The sequence below is a fragment of the Hippichthys cyanospilos genome, chromosome 15, assembly GCF_059441005.1.
Source record: "Hippichthys cyanospilos isolate Australia breed blue-spotted pipefish chromosome 15, RoL_Hcya_1.0, whole genome shotgun sequence".
In the NCBI taxonomy this organism is placed as follows: Eukaryota; Metazoa; Chordata; class Actinopteri; order Syngnathiformes; family Syngnathidae; genus Hippichthys; species Hippichthys cyanospilos.
Window position 1 is genome coordinate 15,069,241 of NC_142383.1, and position 27,897 is coordinate 15,097,137.

Below are 27,897 nucleotides of genomic sequence, written 5' to 3' on the forward strand. Positions count from 1 at the left end.
ACTTAAGAAATACACTTCCTGATCATACTTCTTACACACTCGCACACGTATACTAACACACACAAGTTGAAAAACACTCGAGTCTGATGTCTAAGTTGCTACTGATGGCTTTTAATAAACTGTCAAGTTCCGTTCAAGTCCACTGAGCACCTCAGTACACACCGAGGACAAAGTCTTGTCTTTTTTGTGATTTTTTTTTGTTTTGTTTTGTTTGTTTTTGGTATGGCCATTTAAACATCAAAGTCTTGAAGGCACAAAGTATCAAAAGTGAACACACTCCACTTACTTGGCTGTTGGCATCGTATGGCAACATGGCGGTACAAGATCAACCGCAAAGACAAGGCATTCGCACAGCACTGAAGAAAATACTTTGAATTTTTGTCACATGAGTCAGGGTCTGACAAAGGTTTCCAAATCCCCCCCCCCCCGGTTCCATTCTTGGACCCGAACTTACTCAAAATACATCACGTCATGCCATAACACTGATGTACGCTATAAAATCGTAATTCCCAACCACTGTGCCCAAATTTCATGAATTTGGTATACATGAGGGGTGCAAACGTGGCTGTACAGTTAGATGCATTCTATGTACACACTCACACACACACACACACGTATAAAATAAATGTATAAAGAGGGTAAAAAAACAAAAAAAAAACCTATAGAACTTTTCCAACTGTATCTACATTTGAACCCTCTAAGAACTGCATGTTTTATGGCATTGTCTGGCGGTCTGCCGTAAGATTTTTTTTTTTCGTAAACTATGTGCCGTCGAAATAAAGGTAGAGAAACATCACGATTAAGAACAAATGAGCCATAAAGCTCATGGGGCGATCCACTTCCCCGTCCTAAGGGACCGAGCGGCACAAATGGGTTCCGGAAGCTACGAGCTCCGTGGAAGGCATCCTACTTTGACGACAAGCACTTTTTTGTCTGGAATCACGGGAGAAAGGATTTCAAGCGTGACGACGACTCGTAGTTACTCAATATCGGCTCAAACTCCATCCGCAAAGACCGCAAGGTTAGGATTCGGAGTACCGAGTCACCCGCGCCAGCTCCCGGGGGGGTTTCAGTTCGTAGCCCTTTTGTACGTGTTCCGCTACCTCTGAACGATATCGCTTATCTCCTTGACGGACGACAGCAGCTTCGTGAAGTCCTGCTGCGCGTTGGCGCCCCCGGAGGCGGCGGGGCAGATCTGCAGCTCGCGGAGACTGCTCTCCAGCTTGTTGATGGCCTCGCGGAAGGCAAATTTGTTCCGCATCTGCTGGATGGAGTCCACGTAGCTGACGCAGAACTTGGACAGGTTCTTGCCGGCCTCCAGGACGGCGCCGTGGCTGCCCGTTTGCTCCGAGTTGCGACCGATGGCGGCGCGCAGCAGCTCGGCGCCCTCCAGGACCATCTCGCGGGTCACGGCCGAGTTGGGCGTGCGCTCCGAGGCCTGGCGCGGAGCCGTCTTGCGCAGGGAGCGGCGAGGGTTGACCAGGGGGATGAAGGCGGCCGGCTCGCCCCCGAGAGAGCCGCTCGCCGAGGCGGAGGTCTTGAGCGGTTGAGGTTTGGAGTTGCAGCTCAGGGGCAGCTTCTTGGCCCCCTCGCCGGGAGTGGTTCCGTGCTGGGGCTCCGAGGTGGACGGGGGGCCCTTAGCTTTGAATTCTGATGAAGGGGACGGGATATCTTGAGAGGGATTGCGGGAGGTCTTGATGGTTTTGGCGTTGGCGGGCGGCGGCGGAGGAGCCGGTTTGAGTTTCTGGAACTTGCCTTTCTCTCGGGCGTCGGAGGTGTGCTTGTTGCGGCGGGCCCGGCACTCGTCTCCGGCCGCGCCCAACGCCGGGAACACGCTGGGCTTCAGGAGCTCGGCGTGCAGGGCGCTGGTCTTGGAGTTCTCCGGGAGCCCGGGCCTCTTGACTACCTTGGGGGTTAAAGTCTGGGGACTGGATCCGGGACTTTGCTCGGCGTCTTTCTGTGTGTCCTCCGGCGACTCTTCCGCCTTCTTGGGTAGACGCGGAGGCGGAGTCAGGGTGCCCATTCGCGGGGCAACGTCGCCTTTCTGCTCATTGGTCCTCTTGCGGGGGAGCGCCGGTTTGCCCCCGAAGGTCCCCGAGTCAAAGTGCCTCTGGCCCAAGTCTCTCGGCAGGGTGACGGACCTCCACTGGGTGCCGTCCGACCCGCTGGGTAGGCTGGAGGACCAAAAGAAGCGCTTAGAGTTCGTCATGACCTCGTCGTCGCCGGGAGGGGTGACCGCCGTCTTGCCCGCGGGTCCGGGCACGGCGGGAGCGCCCTTCTTCCGGGGGAACAACGGTCCCGGGTAGGTGGGAGCTCCATTTGTGCTGTTATTGTTAGTAGCCAGAGACTTTGAGGATTCGAGTGCGTGCGCGGCGTCGCTGATGGCCAAAGCGCCACCGTTATTGAAGCAGTCCCCGTCCCGAGGGTCCGGACACCCGCCCCTCCGGTCGTGGTGAACGTCTTCCCGGAAGGAGGTGCTGCGCTTGGGTGGCGCCGGGGCGTTCTTCTTTTTCTTCTTGATCAGGCTCAGAAAACCGCCGCGAGATTTGTCCTTGTCCTTAGGAAGCAGCCGGTCGTCCTCGTTCAGATTGCCGTCCAGGAGAGGGCGCTCTTTCCTGGGGAGCATCGGAGAGGGAAGGGCGATCTCGGGGTCCACCGGGTCTGAGCAGGGAACACGATCAGTGAGACACGTGGTGAGGAACCATTTTTTTATCCCCTTTTGTAGGGTGGAGATTAACAATTGAAGGAACATCCCAACATCAACAGCTGAAATTTGTTGGGGGCAAAAAAAAGCCTTTTAATTTCTGTCAGTTTGGTCTTTATTCTTTATAATAGCAGGGTCCAGAGTCAAGATTTGAACCCCAAAAGTAAGTCTTCATAACAAATCATCTGACAAGAGAAAGAACTGTTTACCTGGACTATCTCCGTCCCGGTTGTCCTTATTTTTGCGCAGCGTTCTGGTCTTGGTGGGCAGTTCTGGAGCCTGCTGAATGGAGCCCAACGTCACCTTCTTCCCTTTCTTCCCCAACTCCTTTTCCACCTCTAATAATATACATTGAGTCAATGCGGCGCTTGACACGAGAAGGAACCCAAAGAGGTTCCGGACTAACCGTCGGAGATGCTGGACTCTTGGAACATGGTCTCAAAGGCTTGGTGGGTTTCTGCAAAGGAGGGACGTTCTAAAGGGTTCCACCTCCAACCTAAAGAGACAAAAAAAAAATCAGGAGAACGGAATACACAGCAACATTAAGCTAGCCCTCGCATCACGCGACTCACAGGCCCTCATGAGTTCGTAGACTTTCTCGGGGCAGCCCTCGGGTCGGTCCATGCGGTAGTCCTTCTCCAGCAGCTCGTAGACTTGGGACAAGTCAATACCGGGGTACGGGGACATCCCGTAGGTGGCGATCTCCCACAGCAGCACACCGAACGCTGCGGGTGAAGAAGACACACTATCATAAAGCACACGCTATACTCAAATTTAAGTGAAAAAAACAAAAACTCTCCAACATAATGACTAAAAAAGTCACCACGCTAAATGTAGATAAGTAGAAAATGGAAGCACGTACCCCACACGTCAGACTTGATGGAGAACTTGTTATAGGCCAGGCTCTCCGGAGCCGTCCACTTGATGGGGAACTTGGCCCCCGCGTGGGCCGTGTACGTGTCGCCCGTCATCAGCCTGCTCAGGCCGAAGTCGGCCACCTTTACCAGGTGGTTCTCGCCCACCAGGCAGTTGCGGGCGGCGAGGTCCCTGCAGGTGGGCATGAAGAGGGAAAGTCATCCAAATTTCTAAAAACATGCTTGGCAGGTAATTCAAAAATCTAATGTGGCCCATAAGTGCAAAGGGTTTTCTAACACATAAGTAGTTTCCAAATAATGCATTTTTTATTTTTAACTTAACCCAAGAATGAAGTCAGAATTCTGAGAAGTGAAAATCCTCGCAACTTTATTGGCCGTAAACCTCTTTCGAACATGTTATGTTTTAATCACTTTTAAACAGTTACGTAAAAAAAAAAGAACGACTACCAAGTTTGTTTTGATGAAAGTTTTGCTGAAAGAGCTTTTATCCAGTACAAAGACTGTTTTGATTCTTTTGATGCATGAAAAGCAGAAATATTACATATGTACAGAGTAAATCCATGTTTAGACATGTGTTGCTGCTCTGTTTGTGTTCAAATATCCATTGCTTACTTTGGTGCAAGTTTTATTAGCTTGTCTATGGTGTTTTGCATTGTAAGTTAGCATTAAGCTAGCTGCCTTAAGTGAGGCCAGGTTACTGTCTGAAATTTCCTAAATGAGTCATTTTAGTCATTAACGAAGTTGCCGTATGCATATAAGTGGTTTCATAGTGTACATATGGACATACTGTACTTGAAAAACATGAAAATATAAGTAGAAAATATAAGATATATGAATAACATGGGAATTGGGCACCTTAAGCTGCAGCATGAACCTGACCTATACTAAACATACTAAAACGAAATCACTACGTTTCAGTCCAAACAAATTAACCTTATGGATGAACGTATTGGGACGATTGACCAACAATGCATGATGTAAAAGTTCTTTCTTTACCTCCTTTTGAAACTATAAAAAGCTTTTCACTCTTCCGGGAAGTCTATCAGCAAAATTTTGGAGTATGTCTGCGAGATAGTTTTGCCCATTCAGCCAGAATTCGTGAGGTCAGTGGAATTTCCCTTCTAATTCATCACAGGAGTGTTTGATGATTGAAGTTCTTCCACACTAATCCTACCCAAGCACATCTTTAGGGGCCATACCGTTCTGACTAAGAAGGATGTCAATATTTTTGTATAAGGGTCATGTTCCCGAGTAAAAAGCCCACCTGTGGATAAAGTTCTTTTTCTCCAGGTATTCCATGGCGGAAGAGATCTGCGTTGCCATGTAGAGCAGCACCACGGCGTTGACTTCCTCTCGGTTGCACTCCCGCAGGTAGTCCAGCAGATTGCCGTGGGTCATGAACTCTGTGATGATGTAGAACGGAGGCTCCCTCGTGCATACGCCTGGCGTGGAGGCACAAGGGCAACGCTCAGCTGCCAAATTTGGTGTTTGGTTTCCCGGGATGAAACTATTCACCGATAAGCGGTGATCTTTTTGAACGTTTAGTAGTTCCGATTCAAATTTGCAATTGCGTCACTGGATTCTTACTGGACTTCAGGTGCAATTTCGACACGCCTGCACAAGGGTCTTTATTCAACATTCAAAACGGCCTTACCCAAAAGTTGCACCAGGTTGGGATGTTTGATTTCTTTCATGACGGCGGCTTCCTTGAGGAATTCCTCGACTTCCATTGTGTCTTCCTGCAAAGAGCAAAAAAAAAAAGTGTTTGTAGTTACACCCTCAAATCACAGGGTGGCAGTATATTTCAACCAGACAGAACCTGACAAACCTGTGCTCTTAAATCTTACAAATGCAGTAATCCCTCGCTACTTCACGGCTCCCCTCTCGCTCCCTCAGTGCGTCGCAGATTTTTTTTTTATTATTACTTAAAAAAAAAGCAATATTCCAGAGAGATGCACTGTGAAGGTCGAACTACGGCAGTACACATATTGAAATTTTAAATTATTAAAACCTTTGACAATAAGTGCACTGCTATCCCATCACTTCCCATCCCTTTGGCTGTAGTCTCACGGAGAGCTGAGGTTTTATTAGCGGCACCCGGCACTCAAACATGATAACAGTCAAGAGTTTACACTTGAAATTCCAATTTTACCCGACGTTGTATCGACTCCTGCCTTCATTGGTCGATAGTTGTGCCGGGAGCCAATCACGTGTCTTGTAGACGCTGCTAAGATAACCGCGGCTCTCCGTGAGACAAAAGTCAAAGGGATGGAAAGGATAACAGTATAGTTACTGTAGAAGGTTTGTCTTAAATATGTAAAATACGTTCGCGGTTTTTCACTTTTTGCGGGGCGGGGTTACTGTATAGTGAGTTAATGGAACCCCACAATTATGTCGCCCACGCCCTCACACCTTTAGCGTTTTGACAGCCACAGTCAGGTTGTACTTCTTCCACACGCCCTCGTACACCTCGCCGTACTGGCCGCCCCCCAGCTTGTGCTTCATGGTGATGTCGGTGCGTTCCATTTCCCATTTGTCGTAGTTGGGGGACACGCCGTAGATGGTGGGCTTGTTGCGCTTGGGCGCCGGGTAGTGCAGCGTGGTGATGAGGCCGTCGGCCACCGTGCTGTGATGGTGCACCAGCTCGGCCAGCGTGTTGAAGCGGCTCTCCGACGACACGTACAGCTAAGGGACGAAGATGACAGCAGGTCAGCTTATCGCATTTGTGCGAGTCTGCATTTTTTTCTTTTGATTTCTAATTACCGTAATTTCCGGACTAAAAGGTGCACCGGTATATAAGTCGCAGCAGCAAAAATAGAGAGAGAGAAAAAAAGTATTCTGCCACAAATAAGCCGCACTGGACTATAAGCCGCAGGGCTCAAATCATAATGAAGAAGTTGCGGGTTATATTCCAAAAAAATACGGTATTTGGTAATCAACAAAAGAAAACGGCACCAATTCTCCTGATGGTCAAAACTAAAGCTTGAGCTATCACCTGGGATTGACTAATCTTAAATGCAGCAGCAGGTTAATGGTTACAATTGCATCTGTTAAAAAATAAATGATTGAAATTTGAAGAAGTTTCTGTTATATGCTAATCTTCATCTTCCGAAATGACAATATGTATGTAACAGGGGAAAATGGATCTGGTTGTTTCTCAGACATATTTAGGTGAGAGTAAAATGAAATTACAGCTCTAATGTAATCTTTTTTTTTTAATCTCTTACAGCACTAAGCATACTGTATGCTTTTTTAAAAACAAGGTAACAGTTGGCTTTCGTTATCAAGAATGAATGAGAAGTGGTTTTGAAGCAGAAGTATGAGTTTTGAAGTACTTCTAGAAGAGCACGCGGTGAAAAAAAATGTTCATAAGACCGTGTCTAAATCGGCAAATTTGTTTTGCGACAATTGCTGCCCACCCCAAAAATTAAAAAAAAAAAGAAGTCTAATGTTGGCTATCATCTCGGAATGAAGCATCCTGGACACTGAAGGTTCCACTGCATCAACCAGACGTGGGTCTGGAAGCGGGGTGGAGAGGAGCACATTTGTCAGGGCTCAGTGGACGCAGTCTTTCCCATTGTCTAAACCTTACATAACCCTGAAAATGACTCCCAAATCTGCTTGTTGCATTTCTTAACTTGGGAAGAGGCTCTGGAGGAGGACAAAACCCCACCTCCAATGTTGTAAAAAGCTCTGTAAAAATCAGCATTTAAAGAACACGAGTAAGTTACATGAGGAGTTTTGAGAGCGTATCGCAGCAAAGAGGAGTTTTGAAGTAATCAAAAATTATTAGACAAGCTCATCATCATACCAGAGCCTTTAAGTTGGAGATTTCGGTGGGAGCGCGGAACTCAATAAGAGCAGGGGAAAGCAACTGTGCATGTGTGCGCATACTTGGCTGCATCTGCGTGTGCTATGCCGGTCATTATGTGCAGCACAGTGGTGCTTTGAGGCATTCTTGTCATTGCTCGGCTCGAGCCGACTCATTTCGCTGCGTGGCTGAGAGCGGTGGCACACAGCTGCTTCGTTTTGAATGAAGAGTGTTATGTAAAGTGGAATTTTAGGGACGATTACGGATTGAAAAAGCAGCTAAGGGCATCTTGAGTTAGCTAAGTTTGTTACGGCATTATTTTCAATAAAAGAAGCGAGCAGGCAAAACCAACATCCGAGTCTACCCTTGTTCACACACAAGAATATTACTAAAATGGGTCATGTAAAAGTTATTATGTCTCCAGCTGATTCGATTATGGTAAGTAGCTGAGTGTTCTGGTTAGAGAACATGGAAAGGTATTCCATTTGATCCGTTAATGAATTGCGGTCTTTTGCCTTTACACACAATCATAAACTCGGTGAAACACGGAAGTTGCGCAACCTCGGGTATTTATGGTAAAATGAACTCAAGCCGCCTGGTGAGGAAAAGAAAAAACAACTGCTTGGAGCACGTTACACTGGCGGTGCGTTCACTGATCCCTCACATTGTGGGAAATCTGAAACACTCTTAACTTCACACGCAACAAATATATAATTTACAGATATATTTTATTCAGTGACTCCAAAAGCTACAGTAGATTGCGTGCATCTTTTTTTTCCTGGCTCAACTTCTGAAAAGTAAACACTGCTCCAAAGCATCATCAATAAATACTTTTACCTTGCCGTCAGATGCCGTGTTGATCCTGTAGTGGTAAACTCTCCCCTCGTAGCGCAGGGAAATGGACCTCTGTCCGGGACTGCTCTCGCTCTCGCGCACCAGGAAGCTGCCGTTGATCCCAGAGCTGAGCAGGTACTCGGCGGCGTTGCGCGACACGGGCCCGTGGTACCAGCTGTGTTTCTCCAGGCTGTTGACGGGGGTGATGTAGTTGGACGGCACCCAGCCTTGGCCATTTTTGGTCTGTGCCTCACACCACTCGCCGTTGTGGTTGTAGCCCAGCACACGCAGCTTCTCGCCTACGATACAAGTAAGGGACCCCTCAAAAATTGTAAACACTGGTGACATTTTTATGTAAATAATAATGGTAACTTTTAAGTAAATGCTTGCAGGTAGAACACTGAAGAAATCGGATAGAAGGGCTGCACAATTATGGACAAAACAATAATCCTGATTATTTTGGTCAATATTGAAATCATCATGTTTGTTCAAAAATGTCTATTTATTGCCCCCCCTGTCCTTTTTTTTTTTTTCAAACAAGCAGTATACAAAAAAAGCATTATCCAAAATGGTTATCGATCAATTTAGTAATTGATAAATTGTCAATCATCTGTGCTTTAATTCAGGCCATATTTGAGTCCGTTTGCAGTGTTAAAGCTGCTAGCAAGAACGTAGCCATGCTTTTTTTTGTGTTGTTCGACTATGTAACATCACCAGCTCATGATTTTTGGATGATGTCAAACTGGCATTGATGGCATGTAGCAAATCTATATGGACAACAACTTCTGTTGTTAGCCATCAGATATGTATCAGATTTTTATCAACGTTAAGAAAAAGCCTGATTCTGATTTGACAATACCAAATTCGAGGCATTGTTTTTCTTTCCGATGCCGTTACACTGGATAGAAAAAAAAATCCGTTTGAGTAACCTTTGGCAAGGAACAATAAATGAAAAAATAATCTCATTTAAGGCATTGTCTTGCCTCTCGCATGAGCAGATGTTCTTGTTTTCCTTCCCCTGTTTTGTCTGACCGATCCATATTGTTTCTTACGGTGAGGCGTTCCGGCAAAAGAGGAACCCGAGTGAGGAAGTGAGAGTGGGAGCGCAAGACACAAAACAGAAGGAAACAGGAGGGGAAGCGCATAAGCAGCTTGTCTGAATGATTTGAGGCCATCTGCAGAATGTTATACAGTAAAAATGCTGTCTTTTTACGAGTGTTACGTTAAAAAAAAAAAAAGGAGCGTGAAATGCTTACCTTTAGTAATGCTGAGTGTGTTGTCACCACTGGCCACAAAGTCATACAGCGCCACAAACAGGTTGGGGTCATTTTCGCTGGGTCCAGCCAATAGGTTCTCTTTTGAGTTCCAGCGGGCCGCTTCCGTCAGACCTTGACCCTCGAAGTCAGGTCTCTGGAGAGCTTCTGAAAAGGAAAAAAAAAGAGAGACATTTAAGTACACGTGGAAGTGGACAAGAATGTGAGGAAATCCAAGCATTCGGGCAGAGATTTGGTTGGCGCGTTTGGTGCGCAGGAGCATTGTAACAACCGATACATCCTTTTAAACAATATGTTGGGAGTTTCCAAATATAATCTCAGTTATTCTCCTCTCCTTCCACCGCATTACAATTCTAGTAATAAGCATGATCACGTGCCTTGCAGTTTGCCCGCTTGCCCCCATAGTTTTTCATTTCCTGGATTATCCCCGCTTAGTTTTCATTTCCTACCTGAGCAGTCAACAGACCGTGGGAATGAATCCAAAACAACAATTGTGCTTATCGGGGCCCACCCAATTCATCTACTGGCTGATATTGGCCCTTCAAACATTGAACAAATACAGTATGGTTGGCCAAATGGTTATTATTTATTATACTATATATTAGTTGTTCAATGTTTGAAGGGCCAATATCAGCCAGTAGATGAATTGGGTGGGCCCCGATAACACAGCAGATCTTGACAAACATTGATTAGGTATGTGAAGCAAGAAAACTGTGCAAAAAAATTGATCTGGATGTCAGTACTTTATACACAATCTAAAGTCAGTTTGTTTAAAAGAAAAAAACATAAAATACACAGTGCAAAATAAACATTAATATGTTTGACGTGACACCCAATCTACTCCTAGTAATGAAAACGCATGACAACAATTAATGTAACGACAACATTAAATGCACCAATGTAATTCTGTGATTTTTTTTTTTAATATATTGACTGGGTAATCGGTGCCAGACTGGCCTGTGAATAGTGAAAATCTGCATATGACTGACTCCTATCAAAAAACATTGGGACTAAACAAATGCTATTTTTTCATTGTAATGTTTAAAATTAATCATCTGATTAGTATTTTCTTTCCTGCCAAATATGGACATAAAAATATCCATATTGGTTGGTCCCTATTTCTTATCTTTCAAGTTACGGTGATTATAGTGACAGCTAGCTTGTATTATAGTACAACTTAGAGAGCTACAACTGACTACAATAAATATAAAATGTGAAAAACGTTAAAGTCAATGGTGGGAGGTGTACTTTGAACAGCAGTTTCACCAAAACATGCGCAGCTGTTGTCACATATGTTCCGAAAGAAAGTTAACCCCCACTCAAACAACACACATGCATTCTCTCTGCTACAAACCCAACAGCACAAGAAATAAACACAAAAAAAAGATTCTATTGGTAACCTCAATGAATTCACATATTTTTACAACAATGTTCTTGAGGGCAAACTTGAGTGGCGGTAGTGATCGTGGTTTTATAAATACACACACACACACTAAAATGAACTCGACTGCAAGGCTAAGATTTCACCTCAAGGCTACCCGAGACAAAAGGAGGCAGTCATGCGTGTGCATAATCAAAATTCCAGGCAAGGTTTTTTTTTTTTTTTTTCCACCGTGTTTGCAAAGGAAGGACAGAAGGACATATTGTGTTTCATAATTAGAATGAACGAAATGGCACACAAAGGACTTGATTGCAATACTTGACAGTTTAAGCTACGACGGGCCCCAAAATTGCCACATTGCTGTAAAAAAAGAAACTGGTTATTTAAAAAGAATCCGTCAAGTATGATCACCTTTATGGATGGATGATCGATCTGTTTTCATGGAGAACGACAGAAATTTTAAGATTATTTACTGGTGAATCAGAATCATTTTATTGGCCAATAATGTTAGCGACACACAAAAGAGAGGCTGATCTTCTAACGTTTTTGGACAATTTGATGTTGTGCAAGATCTTTCGATGATTAACAAACTGAGATTGAAAAGAAAGTCGAAAGTCTTTTGGAGGTCAGCGCAGGGTCTAGACAAAGACCAATGGAGGTTGGGACAGAGACAAGACCAAGAATTTTAGAGCTCCAGTCCAAGACAGGACCAAAACCTTTGGGGAGCGAGACAGAAACTATACCAAGATTTTTGGAGGTGGAGACCAAGACAAGATCAACACTAATTTGTTTTTTTGGGTTTTCCCCTTGAGAGTGGGGCCAGATTGCTCAAAATGCGGACCATTTGATAATTACTCGCCAAAAAGAACATTGCCACGGTGGAGCAACCTTCCTAACCGCAAGTGATCTCACTCACCCCTCAATTTTAAGGTGAACACTTTCAAAGACGTGGACCACATCCAGGTGTTCGTGACGGCAGAGTTGAAAAAAGGGCACCACGGGGGTAAGGAAGCAGACTGAGAGGAGGCAAAACATTCCTTCTGGCCAGAGTTTGGCCTGGGCTGAAAGTGTGTGGGCGGCCTCTGTCACACACGTCCACTTGAGGGGGCCGCAAATACCACCAGGCCTTTGTGAGAGGGTGACAACTCACTGACAAACCAAACGGGATGACTCCCACACAAACTTAAAAACCCGTTTAAAATGGAAAATCGGGCGGATTAAGAAGCGAGAATTGGAGCGAAAACAAACGGACAAAATATGATTGTGGGTCTTCCAGAGTCACTGCAGTGGGAGAAATTACAACATGTCCTGGCGGCGTTGCTGAGATGACAACGAGATGATTAAGTGTGTGTGTGTGTATAGCTCGTAAAGACTTTATGGCGATGACTCCACCGCTCTGAGCAATAGAAATGCATATAATACTTTCATGGTGATGCAAGACACGGATCCTTTCAAAGACCCGAAGAGCTGGAAACACAAATATGGTTTAAAAGAGGGAAACCATGAAAGGCCTGCTAAGTGTTCTTTCCAGGGGGATAGGCACCATAATCGATTAAATGCTCATTAGGAATTCTGAACGTTAAAAAATAACTGAGGCAAAATGCAGTGCATTACGAGCATCAATTAATCAGTGAAAGGTTTTTATGCATTAACTCGTTCACTGCCGTTGACGGCTGTCGATGTCAAAGAACCAGGCCGGCAGTGATTAACACTTTCACTGTCATTGAAAGCGATAGAAGTAAAAAAATCGTTTTTAATTCGACTAGCTGTAAATGAAAAAGTATTACATAATTATTTTCTTTTTCGAATTTATGTATCAGTTGTAGTTATCTTTGCAAATGTCATATATGCTACATGGCCGTTTTGCGGCACTCTTCTGCATCGTCAGAAGAGCAAAACACCGCATAAGAGTTAAAAAGAAAAAATAAATAATCATCAGTCCGGGTTTATGAAGGAATACAGAAATCAGAACAATTAATTTTTGAGAGGCTGAGATTTTGCAGTCTCAAATTCTCAATTATCGTATTTATCTGACTAATCCAGTGCAGCTTTTCTGCAGGGTTTTTTTTTGTTTTGTTTTTTTGTTCCCAGGAGACAATATACTAGTAAAGCAAACATGTATATCTGTCCACAATGTCAATTTATGGAACGATTATGAAACAGAAATGAAAAGATGGTCATCAAAGACTGCTCAAAAAGAATTAAAAAAAAAATCATCCATTTTCTACAAATTTGTTGGTGCTAAACATGCAGGCATGTTGAAGATAGAATGTTGCTATACTATGGCAAATAAAAAAAGGTTTTGAATATAATTGAAATAATTCTATATAAATAAATATCTGATGTTACAACCTTATAGTCCAGTGCGACTATTTTTTTCGTAATTTTTGTTGCTGTAATTTATACGCCAGTGTGGTTTATATTCTGAAAAATACGATATTAAAACAGGTTTTCATTTGTCGATTAATCAATCCTTTTGACATACCAATAATCTCACTGCATGTGAACACTATTCCACATTATTGTTATTCTAAGTATCCTGCTGTGTAGGAGAGTATTTCCTCTATATCTCTCAATCTTCATTTTTCTATCGTCTATGAACGCCATCAATCTAGCTATTTACTACCGCTTATCCCAAAGCTGGCACGCAGGTCACTCAAAGATTGATAACGAAATGACGTTATTCAAATATTCCAATCGTTTCGTCAACTTTGCAAACTGCGACGAAGAAGTTCAGGCTGGTTAAGAACTCTGAATGGAAAGTTGCTTATCCAGATGGTCTTAAAATCTCAAGTCCTTTTTGCGTCATTACCACGAGGGGAAGTTAAGTGGTCTTTTGAGGGGCCATGCATCACGCTGATAATAAAATCATTTGGTTGCGCAATATTCGACTCGCATGGGGTCTTCTTCCAAAACTAATCACGTCAAGACGAGTATACGCTCTTCCTCAAATTCCTCATGCGCTTTATTAGCCATGGCTAAATGGATTACTGTACTCACTTCAGGAATCAATGTTGAACGCAGTATATGAAGTCATCGGCAACAAAGCCCGCACTCTCCTCTAACTTCTAAATGGATTACGTAAGCAGTCAGGAAGATTGGGTTTGGGGTGCCGATTGGAGATTAGATGCACTTTCCTCTTAAACAACAGTAAAGTGGGACACAGCCGGGAGTCAGATTTCCGTGTATTCTCTCTTTTTCCACTTCTTCCCTCCGCCGCTAGCCAGTGAGTCTGGCCTCCCTCACCTCCCCTGAGCTGCGTTTCCCCTCCCCATTCTGCAGTTTCCACAAAGCTCAAATCCTTGTGTGGTTTCAAGCATCTCTTCCATTGAGTACATTCAAAGTCACGACGGTTTGAACAAAACTGTTTGCTTACCTTCCAAGTAGCAGCTGGAGGAGGATGACAGCCCTTTCTTAGATTTACACCCCACCAATTTCAGGCAAATCTCCAACATTTTCATTTGCTTTCTTTCCCTTCCCGCGTGAAAACTCGCCTTGAAATTAGACTTCTGCCTTGCCTTTTACATGTGTCTCTAGAGGAGAATGCTTCCCCCGAAATATAGCAAAACTCAACAGGCGATCGAATAAATTGATCTTCTTCAGTGTTATTTTTGAACATTAATCCTGGTGCTCGTCCACTCGGAGGAAGAAAAAGACTACAAACTTTCTTTTAGTGGTGTCTCCATGCTTTCCCCCCAAACCCCTGCAATGTCAACTCCGTTTACGTTTCTTTTCTTCCTTTGTAAAACTGGATCCAAAAAGAGCGGGGGACGTGTCGGTGATCTGGCTCAGGACTGTCGAATGTGTCAGTTGAGTGGGCAGGCGGTCCGTCTCCGTGGTGCCATTCCTCTCTCCGCTGTCCCCCCTGCGCAAGTGTGGAGCCGAGGCACAGGGACGACTTAGCGCTAACGGCTGCCAACAAAGGGCCTCTTCTTTCAGGATCAGCTTGCTGCACTCGATGACATCAGCTGAGCCCTCCCAACTTCAGCAACACACACACACTCATACACACAATAAGAGAGAAAGTCTACCTGTGCGAACACAGAGTTAGGGAAGCCGAAAGGTTAAAAAAAAAAGGAGACTAAATCCATAGAGTCCCAAAAAGCGAAAGCTCCAAAGATGTCGTTGAAAAGTTGAGATTCTTCAACAGAGCTTTCATGTTTGCCTTCTGCTGAAGTCATCCGATGCTTACAAGAAGCTCCTCCCCCCTCCCCCTTTTTCTTTTCTTCCCGGCGCTCTTGCTCCATTCTGGAATGTTTACAGGTTCAGGAATTAGTACTGGACAGAGCTCAGGTCTTATTAAAAGACAATCATTGTGGGCCAGCTAATCAACGACAAGACGTTTATCCATTCCATGGGCGATAGCGTGTGTATTTGAAGGAGAGAAACTTTATCTTTTCAAACACGTCAGCCAGGGAATTTGGGGACAGCCGCAGTGGTTTGACCATATGAGGAAGGACGGGCTAATCCTTGGCAGGAGCCGAGCACTTGCAACACATGTTTAATCTCTTTCTTCTGTCTTCTCTCAGCTGTCTCTCCAAACGCTCCGTACTTCAAGGTCGCAAACGCACAACTGTGCTTGATCTACCCAAATATCTGAAATATAAACATTCAAAGCAATAATTAAGCATGCAAAAAGCACCTATGCTAATTGTGGGTACTACAGCGGAAGACAATCCGCTAACTTGGTAGATGTTCAAGACTTTCAAAACGCATTAGGTAAAAATCTACTTTCATAAAGAGCCTTACACCTCTGACATTCCTGAATTTGCTGAATATGAATTTGTGACCTAGCGGTGTTTCATAGGTATTTATGGACGTCAACCCAAGTAGTTACCTTTGTTGTACTTATAAATCTACAGGGTGTCCAAAGCAAATTCAAACTAGCTTGCAACAACATAGGCATTGTGAGCTCGCACTGGGGAAAAAAGTCGACAAGTAGGGTAAGTCAACTTTAAAAATAGGGCGGCTAAAAATATCCACCTCGAAAAAGTTCTGACAGAACCATCTTTACGCCAAAGTTTTCTACTCGGACTTTTCTTGCAGATGCACGCAATGTTGCAATGGCAGCAACCCACCCCTATTTTCTCGAACTGGTCTTGGCATCTTAGTATTTGGGGCCGAAGATATTTTATATTTAGCAGCAAGTTCCTTTGTCATTGATGCAATGCTGGTATGGCAAACATTTGCATTCCTCTTTTACACTTCCATTATACACACAAAATAATTAAAATATGCAGGCCTTTTTTTCTTACATCTCATTAATTTCCCGCACCGCTATATAGTAGGCTTGGGGGTGAGAGGATGAAGTAAAATGGGGCAATAAAACCAAGGTGGAAAAAAGGGGGAGAAAAAAAAAGTTGCAGATGGAGGAACATGAAGCACATTGTTTGTAAGTGAGATCATAGGGGGAATAATGCGATTTATAATCAGGCTAGCGCGTTGCACCGTGAGCTGCTGCACATTCACCTATGGGCTGACTGCTTTGTGGAAATTTTCTGATGCTCACAACATAAAAAGTTAAAAGTCTCTCAGGGAGGGATGACCACTATTCTTTCAAAAGTCAAGTTTTTGTTTCAGCGGTGGAAATCATGGCCTCAAATTGATCTTAATAGACTGAGACCATCAGCTCTCCAATAGTGATTGCATTTTGTACGAGTGCTAAAATTCTTCCTTCCATATGTTCGGCCTGGCAATCCCGGCGCCGTGCTCAAACGGGTCTGGGACTGCTCAGTTGATTTTCCATTTTCCAAGGTGCCTTTTCAACAGACTGCAGACCGAAAGAAATGCCTCTGGACGCATTTTGAATAAACCCTTCGGACGGGCCTGTTGGCGGCAATCAGCAGAACCGTGTGTGTGTGATGCAGTGCAGAGCAAGCGAAAAATGTAAACGCATGACAGCATGCAAAAATGCAGATGTTTGCTGTTCTCGTGGCGCAACGGTGCCAGTCACTGGGCTCACTTGGACGCACATGGCAAGGGGTACTCTGTTTATGACATCCTAAACAAAAGGAATCAACACTTAGACCAAATCTGTACTTAACATAAAAAAAAACGATTAATCAAGGAAATATAAACACATTTATAATGAGCAGCCATCTTCATTTTCAGTTAAGTCACCACAGGCCTATCTGTATTTATTCACTTGCGTCTACATAAGTGCCTTTCAGGCAGCCGTATTTCATTCCCCAACTATCAATTACCGACTGGGCATCGCGCTTACTTTTTTATGTGCCACGATAAAAATGAAACAAATGTCAGGCTTGATGTGAAGGTACGCTCTGTGAAAGTCTTCTTTGCTTTGGTTCATGACAAATCAGTAATACACAGTTATACCTCGCTCCACTGACAAGGGCACGCATAAATACACAATTAACCCGTCTCGCAGTGCTGGAAACGTATGGCAGGCGGCACTTGGCGCAGATTCCGTCCGCCGGGGAACAAGATTTATTGCACTATAAGCTGAGCAAACCTAATTACAGAGGAGCGAGGGAGAGAGGCGAAGCTGTGTCGGCCGTGCCATGGTTCTGTGCTACACTGAATATTTGCAGAAAGACTAGTGCAATACTCTGACCTTGACTTATAAGTTTAATTTGCACTGTGACAAAGATTGTAACTTCATTTACTCGTATTTCTGAACAATTTCCTCCAACGATAGGACTTGCAACGCAAGAAGTTGGAGATCGACAGGTGGAGCGAAATGAGGCCAAAGTTAAAGCTTTCTATGGGAGGATCTACACTTCTACCATCACCTATGGTCAAGATCTACGAGTTCAGAGTTTGAGACTTTAGGAGGTCAAGACCGAGAGAAGACCAAAACGTTTGGAGGTCGAGAGACAGGCAAGACCAAGAAGACTTTTGGAGGTTGGGACAGAGACAAGACCGAGGCTTTTTGAAGTCGAGACAAAGGTGTGACGTAAGTTGTGACCAAGAAAAGATCAAAACCTTTGGAGGTCAAGACAGAGACAAGACCAAGACGGACTTTGAGACAAAAACAATGCCAAGACTTTTTGAAGTTGAGACCAATACTTTTGGAGACAGAGAAGACCAGGAAGACTTTTGGAGGTTGAGACAGGGACAAGACCAAGAGCTTTCGAAGTCGAGACAAAGTTTTGTAAGTTGAGACGGAGAAAAGACCAAAAACATTTAGATCGATAGAAAAAAAAATTCCAATAATGCATGCAAATCTAAACGAAATCACACAAAAAAGAACAAAATGGCAAGTGTCTTTTTTTGCATTAGGTTTTCTCGGAAAAAAACTGCCAAACTGTTTTTGCAACTAAGCATATTTTTTCTTTCACTTCTCCAAATTAAACGTAATTTCTCAGTGATTCACAGCAGTAGTAGAACTAGTAGAGGTGTTGACCCAAAACCGCAGAGTCCGCCTCGACCAAGACCAAGACAAGACCAACCAAAAAGCCTTTGATAAAAGACGAGATCGGGACGCTTAATAAATAGTCTTGTGACCAAGACTGATCTTGAGATCCAATAAAACTTGCAAATAAAAAAATAAATAAATCGGGCGCTCGTAAATCTCAGAAAGACTGTATCAGAATCTAACACATTTGGTGTGTGTTTCTGTTTACTTATGGCGCTCCGAAGAATGTGTCTATGCCCCGAAGATGAGGTTAGGAGGTTTTGGGTTTCACGTAAATCCCTACTCAAGCGCTATCCACAGGGAGAAGAGATAGTTGAGGAACAAAACATTGGGAGTGCTGGTTCAAGGTTAAGCTCTTTAGCATCCGCCTGCGCTAATGGTCTTCGAAACTATCTCTCTCTAATGAAATGCCTTTCATAACGCGCACTGGTATGGATTAGCTCGGGCGGTCTCAGGTTATCCACAGCCAAACTCCCTCTCATGCGAGGTGACTTATTGACTGTCGGTTCACCATAGCGGCAATCGCCAGTGCGGATGAAACTGGGCTAGTTAAAACCAGACGAGCTTCTTGGAAGACGTTTTAAATAGGGCGACAAGAACCAGGTGATTAATCAGAAACGTTGCTCATTTCTCGAAGGCCCGGATAATAGGGCCAAGAACGTACGAACCAGCCTAAAGCGTGTTGAAGGTTGTAATCAAGTCGTATTCGCTTGTATTACTCAATTTGACTCATATTGTTGGCGCAAAACGGCATTTTTTCAACTCCAGGAGAGTTGAGTGCAGGGACCGAAACAAAAAACAGAAAAATGGCAAAGCACTCGTACAGTGTTTCGCAACTATATTTTGCCAGGCCCCCCCAAGAAAAGAGAAAACTTTTCGCGCCCCCCCTCATTCGATGCACTGAATATAAATAAGATTATTATTGATGAATATTGTTTAAATATACCTTCACATGTATCCTTTTTAACAGTAACAACAGAAAAACGCAATATAAATCAACTTACAACAACTGTTAATTATTTTTATCGCGTTTATACGGGTTGTAGCTTAGTCTAAAACGGAAAAAAAGAAGCAAGTGCACCAAAGTGCCTGAAACTAAAAGAAAATGATGAAAATTATTACTTTATTGCAATTACATTCAACATGACAAAAACAAAGCCTTTTTTTCTGGCATCACCTCGCGCCCCCCCCCCAGGGGTCCCCGCCCCACTATTTGAGAAGCACTGCACTAGTATGAGTTGGAGGGTTGCATTAAGCAAAATTTGTCACACGGACTCAGAAGCGTTATGTGGATACTAGAAAAAAAATGTGGTCAACCAGAAACAAAGAAAAAGAATGTTAACACTAAGACAATAGTTATGTTGTCCTGTATGGTTTGAAACGAGCTGCATGCATGGCCTGTTTTTTCTAGCAAAATGTGCAAACCATATGGAGTGAAAAGCAAGAAGGCGGGTGACCACACAAGACAATCAGGACCCAGTATTAAAAAAAAAGAAAAAACCTGAATAAATAGCAAACAAACAGCTCTAATCACAAGGTCAGAGGCTCCAACACAAGCCATACAGATGTTGGAAAGACACTCGTGTTTGTGCGAAACCAACAAGCCGAAATTCGCAATTGTTTTGAACAAAACAAAGCAGTGCGGGAAAAAAAAGTTGAAAAATTTGGTTTGGAAAAACTGCAAAATGTCATAAAGAATATATTAAGAGACAAAAATACATTGGAAAAAAAAGAGGACAACGTGTACAAGATATGAGAGAGAGGAATGCAGATGCAACTCCACCACTTTGTTCCCGAGTGTTTCTTGTTGCTCAACGCACCTCTGGCGCAACATGCAAATGATTCACAGGAAAACAGAGTGCGTGTTGACATCTTTTTGAGAAGCGGGCCTAAGATAATAAGAGCCGCTGATGACAACAAAGACATCTGCGCCTTATATTTCGGTGCATCTTATACAGTGCATTTTTGGAGAGCATGAAAAAATAAAATAACTCAACATGTAAACTCAGCAATTTTTACTTCTGCACTTGAGTCATAAATGTATTTTTTTTACAATTAATTTTTTGTTTGAAAATTGTGTATGGTATATATGCTAATTTTGAAGCAATTTATGTGGTAACAAGACGCAAAAAAAAAAACATGTTTTTTTTTTAAGAAAGAGTTTATTAAATAAATCTAGAAACTCTTTTTACATCAACAAAAGATTCTTTTTTAAGGTTTTTGGTTGCAATTTGATGACACATTTTAAGATTGATATTTAATTGAATCATAATTATATTCTTTTAAACTCGTGATTCATCTTGGCATTGATCTAAACTTTCTTTTAATGATATCAATCAGTATTTTTTTCCCCCATTATTCAGGTAGTACTTTCCACAAATCATCTTTATTCTTAATTTCTGATAGGCGATTAATAAAGTTTGACTGACTTCTCTAAATTGTTTTGTTGACATTCCCTTTAGTGCATCTAGTGGATGCATGACGCAAGCCCAGCCACTAATGAAGCTTCTATTCTATGCACCTTATAATGTAGTGCACCCTATATATGAAAGTTTCTTATTTTTTTTCTAGATATTGGGGTATAGGAGGGTCTGAAAACAGTTACCGAATAGGTTAACTTATTCTCTGCCATTCTAGTCAAAAATGATGTTTGACATCTATAACTGTCAATGTCAGCGAGTGAGTTAATTTTATAACATTATTTTAAGTAAATGTTTTGGGGGGACAATTTGACTATCAAAAGTACTGGTGGTATCGGTACTGTTATCAATCTGGAAAAAAGTTAAAAAGCATAAATGTTTAATGACTGCAACAGCTTAACTTGTAGCACCAATATTTCCAACGGGAACATTTGTTTCATAATACCAACAAATTGTTGGTTGCCCAGTGTTTCGCAACGGATTGCGGTTCCACTGTAGCTGCTCCGCTTTTTCCAAATATCTTCTCAAATTCTTCAAATTACATCAGGTCTAGGTCTGGGGGGGAAATGTGATGTTGTCATGTGCTGATTAATGGGGGGAAAACGCCATCAATTCTGCATTTGTCCCCACCACAAAGCTGGCTGGCATTCTACAAACAAGCGCATCCGTTTTAAGGGTGTAAGTGCCCAAATCTATTCCAGGATTTTGTTTTTCCCGAGGGGGGGGGCACTTGCTAATCTGTGCGTGTGTCCATTAGGACGGTAGGACCTGTTGGCCCACAGCAAAGGGACTAGCCATTGGAAATACCCCCCTCCAAACCCCCAAACTTGCCAACAGCTGGTGTGTATGAGCATTACTCCGAGGCGCCTGCTCCATGGGTGCGAACGCATATCAAAAACACACACATACACACAATCTTGAGGACCCAAGGGATAATAGGAGGAGATCTGGTGTCTAGACTGTATAGATTCCACGGGTTCCAGCCAAGAACGAGGCCGGTTACACACTGAAAGCGATCCACTTACTGCGCACGCACTTGAATGCAGCTGCCGTTGGGCGTGTGAAAAAAAAAAAAAAAACAGGCACGCACACAAATCAAATGATGTCACTAATGGGATGTGCCACCAACATTCAGACCTACAGTGGACAATTCTTCAAGACGGCTACCACGCGGCTGTTTGAGGAAGTATCACAATTTTAGAACAACAGCTGTGCTGCCCTCTGTAGGCTACAACCACTTGAAAATTGAATCCAATGAAAGAAATCCTGAAATATTTCCCTCTATGTGCAGTGAATCAAATATAATTGCTAGAAATTAAATGAACTCCGCTCCAGTTTTTCTATTCAAAATGCACTTTGAGATTTGACGCTTTTTGCTCTTTCTAATGTGTCACTAAGTGTGCCATTCAAATGCACCACTAGGGGGCACACTTCTAAAGCTCCAACATGAGAAAATGACCTCCAATGGGGTCTCCTTTTGGGGAAGGGCAGAAAAAAAGAAAAATGCATTACCAAACTATGCATTAGCAGGGGTAAAACAATGATTAGGAAGAATACAGAAACACAGAATACAGAAACAAACATGGTGTCGATATATTACATTATAGCCTTATTAACTATGTGATGAGTCAAAAAGTATGTTCAATAATATGTGGGAGAGGGGATCACTTAACATTGCTGTGTCATGCATATCTGACATTAAACTGTGGAACTACATCTGTTGTGGCATATCTGGCCGTATTTCATTCGTTCAAGAAAATTGAGACAAATAACAAAAATGTACATCCATACAAAAACAACAACATAAATGGATGCAACTATGACACAAGTTAGCAATAAGTTGCTTCATGTTCCAATTAACTAGCTCTTAATTTGAAAAACGTACAGTTCCAGTGTATGGCTGCCTTACACTAAGTTGTAGCAGACTTTGTCCTGTTCCATACACCTCGTCGCAGTATATTCAGCTATCTGAATCACGCGCCGGCAATTAAGTGCATCGATGAGATGATGGCACAAGGCAGGTTGCCGCTTGCCTGTGCTCTCTACCTCACAGGCAGCTGCAGGGCGAGAGGTCTCAACCTGCCTGTGGAGAAGCAGCACGCCGCCGGCTTACACGCATGTTCCAAAAAAAAAAAAAAAAAGAAAATAAAGAAAAGCATACGGGCAGACAAAGTCAAATCATGTGTTGACACTGCCCTCCTCTTGCACTGTGACTCACATCCTCTGGGGGGGCGGGGGGGTCCAACCTGCTCTTTGTGTGCTAACCCCACGCTGAATTCGATCCATTTACCGTCAAAACGTGCTCGCTCTATTTTTCTGACCTTCCCAGTCCTGTCCAACCGCCCCCGCCCCCACCCCCACCACCACCACACCCTCCGCTTCTGCCTTATGCAAGACACAGTGGAAAGTATTCCCCACCAGGGCAATCACAGCTCGACACGCACATTTGGTAAACTTATCAGTTTGCAGGACGCACGGATGGCAAGCATAAGGTACAATGACGCCAAGAGATATGAGGGACAAAGTAAAAAGCAGGGCTGAGCCCTTCTGGAAAATAATCTAGTCAGGATTTTTTCCCCTTAATAATGAAAAGGTGATTGAATATGATATATTTTTAGATATTTTTGAAGAAACGCATACATGGTCCAATCTGTATTAAAACAGAAAATAAAACAAATCTTTGAAGGCTCTTTGAAGTCATTGAAAGTGAATTAGTTGTGATTATACAAATGATACATTTTTATTTTTAAAAAGTTATGTATCTCCCGGAAAAAGTGTATTATAGGAAAAAAAAAAAATACCAATATAGTTTTCAGACTAAAGTTGCAATTTTGAGAGTAAACATGATAGACGTTCAAATGCAAAGTCATGACTCATAAGAATAGTCATTTAAATTTTGACATAATTTAAAATAATCACATATTCTCTTCCATTATTTATTCATGCATCCATTTTACTAGATGCTTATCCTCACTAGCGCCGCCTCCAAGCAGTTAGGTGGGGGACACCCTGAAATGGGCGCCAGCCAATCACAGGGCACACATAGACGAACAACCCATCGCACTCAAAATCTCACCCATTTAAGTCTCCAAAATACCCACCAAGCACGTTTTTGGGAATGTGGGAGGAAACCAGAGTACCCGGAGAAATGGCCGGAGCCAGAATCGAACCGACGAAAATATTGTAAACCCCATCCTATTTTTGAAGCAGCAACTTTGCAAGCTTTCACTCAAAATGTAGCAAAAATTAACATGAATATCTTTGTATATTTTCACAATAAAAAGGCCTATATTTTTTAGATGACACTTCTAACATCACTCCAACGAGTTAGCTCGAATATTGAGCATCAACCAACAGACTGACTGGGATTTTCGCTGAGTGGCGAGCTGCCCGTACACGTTGATCTGGTGTCGCTCGGCGTTGTTATGTAACATCTCCACTTTCTTCCCGGGTGTTCTCAGCCACAGGATCAATGGGCTGATCTTAACGCAATCACAGAGTCTACTCGGTGACTAACTGGGAATAAAAGGCTGCCGTGTGGGTGGCATATAACAATCTAATCACTAAAATAAGACGAGAGACAAAAATCAATTCAAGTGAAACTCATCGATATAAACAATCAAGATGTGTGCGGCTCTAGGAGTTGCGCCAGGCACATCTCGCCATTTTTACCGCCTACGACCTGATTGGCTAGGCTGGGTGAAGATTCAGAGCCACTTTCAACCCACCTGTTCTTTTTTCCTATGACCAAAATAGTACCAAATATTGGGATTTTTACACGTCACACACTAAAGGTGATGAATGTGAAAATGAATTGAACGAATATTACAATAATACTGTTCAGCAATTCCAAGAAAAAAAGTCACGTTTTAAGTTGTATTATCATAAACGAAACAACTTAAATCCTTAAATAACTTTCGTCAGAGAAGACGTGGCATCTGTAAAGCTGTCATTTACAGAGGAGTGTCACAACAAAACCATAATTACGAAGAAAAGGTGTAACTTCTTGATAAGGATGGGTGAGTACCAAGTATCGGTATCAGGCTGATACATGGCCTTATTTTAAGATATCAATATTCGATACTCATATCGGCTGCACTCTAAATTGCCTTAAAACAAAGACATCAATATTGGAATACCTATGTTTTTCTTTAAATATATGTCAACGTTTTTGAGGGTATATTTTGAGTCAAAAGTACTACTAATACTGGTGCTTGGTATCGGTGAATACTCATACTGGTATCAGTCTAAAAAAGTGATTGAACATTCCAACAGAAGAGAAATGTATATATTTTTTTTGCTTGCTGTCCACTGAAAATGACATCACATGCTGACGGCTCAGGTAATGACCAATCATGGCTCAGTTTGCGAACGTCACATGAGCTACTAACTCAGAAAACAGGTGAGCCGTGATTGGTCCTTACCTGAGCCCTGAGAAACTTTAATGTCATTTTCAGATGAGAAAAAATGGCCGCCGTCTGAGATTGCTAAAAGCAGGTAGATTATTATATATATTATATTCCATATATACTATTCAAAGTGCCATGTTAAGAATAGTGGCCACGCAAAGACCATATGTTGATAAAGAAAAATTTAACTTCTCATTTTAAGTTCTCCTTCCCCCTCAGAGTGTAATGACAAAAACCCACACGAACACAAACAGGTCTCACGTTCGCTCTTACCGTGCACGGCAAAAACGTTGCATGGCTGCGCCCCATGGCGCGTGGACTCCCTCTTGACACCCTTGATGAAGGCTGGCAGACTGGGTCTCCTCTGGTCCCCGACAAACTTTCCCGGCTGCTGCCCCATAAGGGCAGGGTGCCAGGCCGCAGCCGGGACGGACTCTCCGGGTCGGACTCAGTTGTCCGCCAACTGGCCAGTGGGCGGGGGGGAGAAGGAGGAGGGGGGAAGAGGAGAGGGGAGGAGTCCTCGTCCCCGGCTCGGGGTATCCGGGGCTCCTGGTATGACGCAGATTGGTTCTGCGGGTCCAAGCTACTCCAGCGCGCCTCTTTTTATCATGCATTAATGGAGTTTGGGGGCTTGAGGAATCTGTGGGAGGGGGAGGACAGTTTGAATCAATCGTAATTAGACACACCTCCATCTGTTTCATATTTCTTCAGCATGCAATATGCATTCTATTCATCTTTCCTCTCACATTCACCATATCTTGCTAGTGCGTTTGTATTTTGGCCTTGCTTTGTTTTTCCTTTAATGCATCCTACAACTCTGGGTTTTCATGGGTCATGCCTTCTGTGATGCTTTTATCCACCTATAGGAGAAGTAAACCTAAAAAAATGTGGGCCCACTAGCATAATGATACTGATTAATATTGCATCTGTAGAATATAAATTAAGCAGCACCTTAAAAAAATAATCTTCAAGGGGTGGTCATTATGCCATTTTCTGCAGAGTGGTGACATCACCATTGTGCAGGTTATAACCAATCACGGCTCGCGTGTTGGTCATGTGACAAGTGCAAGTTGAGCCGTGATTGGTCATTACCTGAGTACTGAGAAACTGATGTCATTTTCCTTTGACAGCAAGTGACAAAATGGACACCCCAGGATGAGTAAAAGAGGTGGATTTTGCATCTTAAAAGGCAGGTCCCTTTTCTGAAGTAAAATATAATTGTATATAATTAATTCAATGATTTACCGTAATTCCCCAACTATTAAGGCACACTTTATTGAACAGTGTGGCTGCATCGAAATTATTTGTCAATCTATTTGGGTTGACGTCCCTTGAATACATCTTTCAGGTCTACCTTATCTTCTTCTAACCTATAATTTAAAATGCCTTGAGTTCCTTTTTTCCATTTTTCATATCTACAATCTAATTTCTATTTCTTCCCCTTCTCCCTTTTCTGTCCTTCTTTCCATCCTTTTACATCCCTTCTGTTCATCCTTGCTTCTTTCCTTTCTTCCACTCATAATTCTAATATCCTGCCCCGTCTTCCTTCCTCCCTTCTTTCCATAGTCCAACTTTCCATCCTTGTTGGCCTACTTTTTAGCCCTACCTCCCATCATCCTTTCACCCCGTCTCTTCTTTTACTTCTCCATCATTTCTTCCTGCTTTTTATCCTTCCATTCATTCTCCCTTACTTCCATCAGTTCATATCATGCATTTTGATGCATCATTTCGTTCTGCCTTCCAACCTACCTTCTGTCCTCTTTGCTTCCTTGCATCAATTTTGCTATCTTCCATCTGCCCTTCCTCAAATCAGATCATTAAAAAAGTGTATTCCACTTCTGATCGACCTTGCATACAATTACAAAAAAACTTAGCATAGCACCAAAAGTACTGCACCTATACTGTTGCCGACTAGCATTTTATCGCCATGCAAGTCAAGCCAAAAAGTGGAAAATTGTAGTGGAAAAACACATCTGGTAAAGTATGGAGGGCGGTGAAAGGAAACTTACGTGCTGTAGTAAACTTAAATCCCGCAGTTTAGTCGAGCAGCAAAAGCTACAAGTGCAGCTAGCCATGGAGGCTAGTTGGGGTTAGCCTCTGGTCCTCTGAAGGCGCACGGAGCAGTCAACAGTTGGTCGCGGAAGCCGCGTTGACTCCTCGCCCGAGTACTTTCCTCAACAAAACATGTCTAAGTTCAAACGTTTCGCACCATTCCAGCCACCGGGACGCTTAGTTGTGTGGCAAACTTCCGCGTCCTCGACACCCCCTCCCCAGCAGCCCCCAAAAGCGGACTCCACTTGGAGGACTGCGGGCGGCGACTCCGTCAGCCGGACGCCGCCTGTGGTGCCCGCGTGGAGGCCGCCGCTGGCCGCTTCGCTCTCGCCGCGCTCTCCGTTGCCGAGCCGCCGCGTCGCACACGCCTACTCATCGCCCCTCATGTACTCCGGGGAGCGGCGGCGAACTTTCGGCCGAGCGCTCGTCGTCGGGTGGCTGCTGGGGCCGCCATACTTCCACACGCAAGGTGGTTTACACAAATATGTGGGTGGAACGACGTGTGACGTCACGTGCGTGCGTGGGCTAGTAAAGTTTTTCAAGCCGACGACGGAAAGAGGAAGTTGTTCGGGCTATGCGGGGGTTCCGATTTACGCCTTTTCGAGGTTACGAACGGTGTGAGGATTGCTCGTTTTTTCTGCACAGTGATTTCGAGGTGAAAAAAATAATGTGAACTTCACCACCTAAGTTGTACAAAAATAAATAGTGAAACGTCAAGTCATTGAGTGCTAAAATGTACGGAGTTTCAAAAGTGCAAAA

General features: G+C 43.4%; 1 protein-coding gene across 2 annotated transcripts; it reads right to left on the minus strand.

The window, feature by feature from the left end:
- Positions 1 to 91: 91 nt before the first annotated feature.
- abl1 (ABL proto-oncogene 1, non-receptor tyrosine kinase) lies at positions 92 to 27,603 on the minus strand. Of its 2 annotated transcripts, XM_088434209.1 has the most exons (12): positions 27,096 to 27,603; positions 25,360 to 25,726; positions 9,481 to 9,645; positions 8,228 to 8,523; positions 5,992 to 6,264; positions 5,234 to 5,318; positions 4,844 to 5,021; positions 3,567 to 3,751; positions 3,277 to 3,429; positions 3,111 to 3,200; positions 2,914 to 3,042; positions 92 to 2,661 (listed from the first exon to the last, which is right to left on the minus strand). In XM_088434209.1, the coding sequence occupies exons 2-12, from the start codon at positions 25,484 to 25,486 to the stop codon at positions 1,100 to 1,102; spliced, it is 3,243 nt and encodes a 1,080-aa protein (XP_088290335.1). In that variant the 5' UTR covers positions 25,487 to 25,726; positions 27,096 to 27,603; the 3' UTR covers positions 92 to 1,099. The 2 variants fall into 2 exon arrangements, with proteins under 2 accessions (XP_088290335.1, XP_088290336.1); XM_088434210.1 differs by lacking the exons at positions 25,360 to 25,726; positions 27,096 to 27,603 and adding an exon at positions 14,256 to 14,989.
- Positions 27,604 to 27,897: the final 294 nt, after the last annotated feature.

Bases quoted from the DNA above. Each gene is read 5' to 3' on its own strand.
- abl1 (XM_088434209.1), bottom strand. From the start codon at position 25,486: ATGGGGCAGCAGCCGGGAAAGTTTGTCGGGGACCAGAGGAGACCCAGT. The intron at 6,265-8,227 runs GTAAAAGTATTT...TTCGTCCCTTAG, and splicing joins ACACGGCATCTGACGGCAAG to CTGTACGTGTCGTCGGAGAG. The intron at 5,022-5,233 runs GTAAGGCCGTTT...CCTCCACGCCAG, and splicing joins CAACCTGGTGCAACTTTTGG to GCGTATGCACGAGGGAGCCT.